General features: G+C 36.8%; 1 protein-coding gene across 1 annotated transcript; it reads left to right on the top strand.

Annotated features, from left to right (window-relative positions):
• Positions 1 to 120: 120 nt before the first annotated feature.
• Positions 121 to 6,603, top strand: LOC102302655 (complement factor H; the record flags this gene model as incomplete). The annotated part of the gene is given in 13 exon segments (XM_042216766.1): positions 121 to 280; positions 397 to 591; positions 865 to 970; positions 1,124 to 1,200; positions 1,321 to 1,512; positions 2,204 to 2,386; positions 2,526 to 2,720; positions 2,848 to 3,030; positions 3,594 to 3,761; positions 5,089 to 5,256; positions 5,592 to 5,783; positions 5,875 to 6,060; positions 6,442 to 6,603. Coding segments are annotated over 13 exon segments (2,077 nt in total), but the record flags the coding sequence as incomplete, so codon positions are not given.
• Positions 6,604 to 6,854: the final 251 nt, after the last annotated feature.

A 6,854-nucleotide genomic window follows, 5' to 3' on the forward strand; every position in this document is an offset into this window, starting at 1 on the left:
GAAAGTGGCCACTTTCATGAGTAATCACATATAAGTTTTTACTATTTCTTTTCCGTATGGGTATGGTCATATTTGGAGGCAAGGACAGCCTTTTGTAAATCATTGAGCAATCTCTTCTTTCCCTGTGAAATCCAAGCTCCTCTAGTGTACAACAGCCTTTGAGTCTCCAGTCTTTAGTTCTGTTTGGTGAATGAGGCTAGCGAAGATAAAATGCATGTAACAACCACAAGTTGTATCCTACTTTTGTGGATGCATACACTGACCTTTGTGAAAAGCCAAGGTAAGACCCAATACTTCGGGTGATTTCTATGATCTTCTCATTTTAATTACACGATATTTTGATGTTGAAATAAACACAAAAATCATGTATGCTGATTTTTATTTACCGCTATCCAGATAATCCAGGAGCATGTACCCTTGAAGATTTTAAAAAGTATCATCTCTACGATGGCAATTTTGACATAAGTGGTATGCAGGCCAGTTACCCAGGTGGGAGACAAGTGAAAGTGGGCTGCAATGTGGGCTACAGTGGCTTTTTCAAGCTGCTCTGTGTAGAGGGAAAATGGCAACACAGAGGCACTAATTGTCAACGTAAGTTAACATTCACTTATGAATATCATCTTTTTCCAGTATAACCAGTTAACACTTGCATATATGTCTTGCTGTATTTGCATATGTTTTGCTTACTCGAGCTTGCCTTACCAAAGCAGCATAAACATCATTAGCTTGTTTGAGTTATTGCTCGAAAATTCATATCACAGACTGCAATACTGAACAATATGTAGTGTACTTTTATGAAATGTACAGCAAATTCCACTTTTCTCTGTCGTACTTTTACCCACATTTTGTCTTATTTGCTTTAAGCGAGATCATGTGGTCATCCTGGCGATGCTCAGTTTGCCGATTTTCAACTTAGAAAGGGGGACGATTTTGTCTTTGGCTCAGAAGTTGTATACACCTGCCACAAAGGGTATCATAATAATTTTAATCACATTTTCCTTGTGATTTTATTTGTTTTGTGTTTCTTAAGCTGCATAATTATGCATGCTCTGTGCATATTATCTGTACATTTGGCTTTTCTTTTAGTCATCTCTATGAATTCTCTATTATAAACCTGATTCAGATTTCAAATGGTCAGTCGGACAAACTTCCGACGTTGTATGGCAGAAGGCTGGGATGGTGTTATCCCCGTCTGTGAAGGTAGGAGCTGATATAAATGAAATTATGCAATCAGTAATATACACGTAGAAAGAAATAGCAACCTGTGTTTATGTTTTTGTCTGACTTTGAGGGGTTTTTTCCTAATGTTTTTCACTCCAGCTCAGCAGTGTCCATCAATTAATGTTCCCAACAATGTAAACGTGATAGGAGATGCAGAAGAAGCTACCTACGGCAATGTAGTTCGATTTAGCTGCAAGTCCAGCAATTACATTATGAAAGGGGCAAGAGAAATTTATTGTGATGAAAATGGAGACTGGAAAGGTTTGGAGGACGGCAATCCAACATGTGAAGGTAAAGTGAAGCTGGCTTACTATTGTTACTATTACTTTGTTCTCGAGTAATTAGGTAGTAACACCCAAATCACCAACCCCCTGAAAGAGAATAGAGGAGAAACTCTATATTGTATATTCAATTTTGAGCTATTATGAAACAATTAGTTTCGTAATAGTTGTGACACATTTAACACTATTTTATAACTAAAATGGTGTTAAATGTGTCACACAAATGTATCTGTGCCATGTGTAATGCTGTATTTTATTTAGGGCAAAATTTAGAATTAAATAATTATCACTTGCATACAAAATTTGTTTATTTGTACTAAAGGTACAGGAATAGAAAATGAAAACAGAATACATTTAGGGCAAAAAAAACCAAACAATTTTTGTACTTAAGTTTAGATAGTTTGGGGGAATATTTGCCTATTTGGTTAAAATAAAGGCACCACTGCTATGGACATAGTAAGTCCAAAAATATCAGCTTCAAACTAAAGCAAAAAAACACGAACAACATCATAAAATTGGCCTACAATTGTAATTAATGAGAAAAACATTGCAGCTGCTTTGCTTGTTTGATCACTTTCACTTTTCTACTTCATCAAAAAAGCTTCCTTTCACAACAGGTTAATCAGCAGTTACCTTTTATGTACCTTTCTATGAGCAGTTGCTGTAGTTTTATTCCTGACTCTGACTTTATCCTTCAACAGTTGTAAAATGTGAGCCACCGAGGATTGAAAATGGTTTTGTACTTGGAGATATCAAAGAGTACAATGAACGTGAAATCCTAAACTTTGAATGCAATCTTCAACATAAACGTGCTCAAGAATTACCTTCAAGGTGCACAAAGACAGGAGACAGAGCAGAGTGGATCCCCACACCTGAATGTGAAGGTAAACATAAATTAAACACAGTTTATAAATTAAATGCCACTGACTAGTGAGATCTGGAGCTGGATGTTTGGATGTGATGGTATTGCTCTGTCTTGGTACAACACACTAACTCATGTGCTGCATTTCCCATCATATGCAGAAATAAAATGTGAGCTGACACTGCCACCACTCCAAGGAACCACATATGAACCTGCTCATAGAAGTAGGTTTTCACCTGGTGAAACGGTAACACTTACATGTGAGGAGAGATACTGGATTGGGAGAACCCGCACGCGCTCAGTTGAGACTACTTGCAATGAGGATGGACAGTGGTCTGTCAGACCAGTATGTCAAGGTATAAAACTACAAAAGCTTTAGACACATATTCTAAGCTCACTGTTCTTTGCTTTCATGTAGTTCAATCAGCCATGAGGATGATGAACAATTTTTTTGAAGATTATCCAGTCTTTCTTTCTTTACAGAGGTTACATGTATCCGTCCACAAGATAGACTTTTGTCCCACTGGGAGGCGTCTTGGCGTGATGAGACAAAGAAATTGGGTGATACTGTCAGGTACACATGTATATCAGGATACAAGAGGAAAGATGGCGTCACTCGGGCCACATGCACCAGAGATGGATGGGAACCAAATCCACTTTGTGAAGGTATGGTGAAGTTTAGTTCACTTTTCTTCTAATTCTGACAGGATCTTTTTAATTTCTTTAATATTAGTCCATATTTGAGAAAACAGGAGAGAACTGCAGAGTGTCTTTGGTCAAACAGAAGCCTCAAAGGATCATTCAGTCATAGAGTAAAATCTTACGAACCAGCAATATAAATTTTAGAGACTCTGTGTGATAGTTCATAGTGAGAGAAAATGGTAATAACATTCATTTTATTGTTTATTTGTGTACTAACCAAGCACTAACCGAAAGAGTGTACAAATACTCACTGGATACTATTTTCTGTACAAACTGCAAGAAACATTTTTACTGCCACAACAACTTTCAGCTGGATGCTGAATCCACAACTGAACATTTTTCTTTTCCTTTGACTGAACATATTCAAATATAAAATACAGAACTGTTAAATGGAATCACATTTACACTGGGGAGCTGCTGCTTTTACTTAAATGATTATATGAAAGTATCTGAATGTTTTACATGACAAAATTATCTGAATCAAAGTAAATGCAGAAGCTTAATAAATGTGGTTTTGTTCCTTTCAGAGATAAAATGCAGGAGCCAACAGTTTAATAATGCAGATATTACTGGAAAAATTCAGGCTGAATACAGGTACAACGATCATGTCCAGTATAACTGCAAGAGAGGTTATGAAGGAAGTTTCACTCTAACCTGTAGAGAAGATGGCTGGCATAGGTCTAATGAATGTACAGGTAAGGAAATGCAATAAACTTAAAAGGAAACATTTATTCAGTTATTCAAGGACTACTGTTTTTCATGACAAATATAAATGTTGTAAACAACTGATGATAAAAGACAAATGTATAAACTCTGTATAAAAGGTGAGCATTGCTTTCAGGACTGAAAAGTGAAGCTAATATGAAAGTTCAGTCAACATGAATTCTCTCAAATCGGGGAACTTGCAGAAAAGCATCTGGTTCTACAGAATGGTAAATGATCTGTATGTGTATAGCGCTTTACTAGTCCGTAAGGACACCAAAGCGCTTTACACATTCAGTCATCCACCCATTCACACACACATTCACACACAGGTGATGGCAAGCTACATTGTAGCCACAGCCACCCTGGGGCGCACTGACAGAGGCGAGGCTGCTGGACACTGGCACCACCGGGCCCTCTGACAGAAGTCTATCTTTAGTCTATCTTTATCTTTAGATTCCTTGATGAGCTCCACAAACATTTTTCTTTTGTGAAGCAATGCATGTTACTCTTATCAAAGAGCTCCCTCTGCTTCCCTGAGTCTGCATTTTGGGTCCTCGCTCACTAACATCTGACACATCATGGGAAGGCTTTGCACAACTAAAAGCCTATTCCACAGGGTGGCTGTCCCAAAGGTCCAGCACCTGATTTCTTCAATTCTAATATATAAGAAGGGATGCTAGTAGAAAGGATGACTCTTTCCTTGTCAACTTCTTTCAGATGTGTCGCTAGCATCAAATTAAAAAAAAAAATCCTAAAATTGTATATTTTTCAGTTTATGACATTTGCAAATCATTTCTGTATCTTTTCATTTACCTTTTGTAATGCATCTCAAAAATGTTAATATTGGGGTGGTAAATACAAAAGAGAAGTATGTTTGTTAATGCCTACTGAGTTCACTAGTTTGTTAAAGGCGTAGACCCGGGTGAACCCATCCATTAAGATGGCAGTGGTGAAAGTCAAATGCAAGTTGAAAGCTCAGTCTCACTTGTGGCTGAGGTTTTTGCTGTTTTGGTAAGAATCTAAAGCTGCAGTCTGAAAGTCTAATAGTAGTGACAGTCATGAACCAAATTTCATCCAAACATCTCACGTAAAGACAATCAAAAACCACACGAAATGGAGGTTTGCCAAAGTCAGCAGGATTCAATGCTAGTCACTTAATAACAGACATTACACAGTCTATTCAGTAGTATTAAGGATATTTAAGCCTAGTCCAAAGATAGTTGAATAATGTTATCTATGAATCACTACTAATAACACAAGAATGTATTCTGACTGCTCTTTGATAATATCTAAATGTAATATCTGTCTTTCTGATAGCTATAACAGGATGTCCAACAACGAGCTTTGACCGCAGACTTAAAGTTTGGCAACATGGTGACAAACTTTACTTCAGGTGTGAGGATGGTTACAAACCTCTCAGCAAAGGCTGGTGGGGTGAAGCCACATGTGTGGACGGTGTTTGGTCTGGAGTTGAAAGCTGTATTGGTAATTAAAGTTTCTAATTAAAGTATCTTCTGTTATTAGCTTGAAGCAAACACAGTGACTTGTTCAATACCAATGTCAAGATGGGGAGTATAAGATGTTTAGGTAGAAAAATATAAGTTTTGAAATCTGTTTTAAACATCTTTTTAACATTTGAGTTTTATCTGCAGTTATGTTTAAGAAAACTGGTGTGAAAATATTTTCTGTAATATCTTACAATAAGTGCATTCATACAGAGTTTCTTCCACTGCTTATTCTGATCACATTTTTAAATATGGAAATGGATTTCATCCATCTGTAATATTTTGCCTGATTGTTTGTAATCATATCCACCTTAGAGGAACAAAAGTGTCAAGAAGCTCCTGAGATTCCTAATGGGGAAGGAATACTAGGGAATACTGAACGACACGGACAGACCCAAGAAATGATATTCATTGATTGCAATGAAGGATACTCTGCTAAGATTGAGGAATTAATCTGTCGTGACGGACGATGGGATTTAAATGGATCACTTGATGATATCTGTAAATGTGAGTCACCTCAAGCATTATTTTGATGCATGTTTTTATGAAAAGATTACAGAGTGTAAATTAATAGTGTACATGTTGTGATGTCTTACAGCTAATCATGATAACTGCAGCCCTCCACCCAAAGTTGAAAATGCTTTTATTACAACTCGTTATCGGAAGCAATACCCATCTGGCTCTGAAGTAACTTATCAGTGTCGTGATAAGTACACAATAGAGGGGAACGCCACACTTAAATGCACAGCTGGGGAATGGAAGGAGCTCAATATTCAGTGTATACGTACGTACATAAAAATAATATATTGCTGTGAATAAGCTTTAAAACTGTAAAAAACACTGCTGTCTGTCATTCTGCCTGCTGACATATTTCATCTTTATTCATCTTTCTTTCCCCACCCTTCATTAAGGGTAGAGAAAGACTGTAGTCCTTTGAGGGACAAAACAATGGAAATAATATAACCCAACATTGTACCAAAGGCACAATCTTTAACTAACCTTAAATATACTGTTTTGGTTTGTTTTTTGTTTTTTTGCCTACACAGTCTGCATGTGTACCTCGGTTTACACACCTGCCGTTATCTTCATTTTCAGCACTATTGGTCAAATCAATAATGTATGTAACAATGTATATAATATTGACAATACTATTATGTATTTTCAGTGTACTGTGACCAGCTTATGGATGAGTCTCTGGACTTCACAGCAGAGAAAACGAAATACATGACTGGAGACATCATTGAATATCGGTGTGAGAATAGAGCAGGAATTATTGGCACTGCAACGTGCCAACATGGCAAGTGGGCTAAAACACTAGAATGTGAAGGTAAGGAGACATTAAAAAAAATGCAGTTTTCATAAAAACACCCCCACGTGGTGCAGTTTGTAGGTTTAGACAATTATTCTTCCCTTTAATCACTTTTAAAAGAATTGCCATTCTTTTCTGACTTCTTAAAAGACTGGACATTGATTAAATCTCCATTACAGCAATGAGAAACTGAATGCCTATTAATAATAAATATTTAAAGAAAAGCTTGCTTAGTTTGAAAATGTAGTGAGAAAGTGTCTTATTACTTT

The sequence above is a fragment of the Haplochromis burtoni genome, unplaced genomic scaffold, assembly GCF_018398535.1.
Source record: "Haplochromis burtoni strain Fernald_Lab_line unplaced genomic scaffold, NCSU_Asbu1 Contig_1239, whole genome shotgun sequence".
NCBI lineage: Eukaryota > Metazoa > Chordata > Actinopteri > Cichliformes > Cichlidae > Haplochromis > Haplochromis burtoni.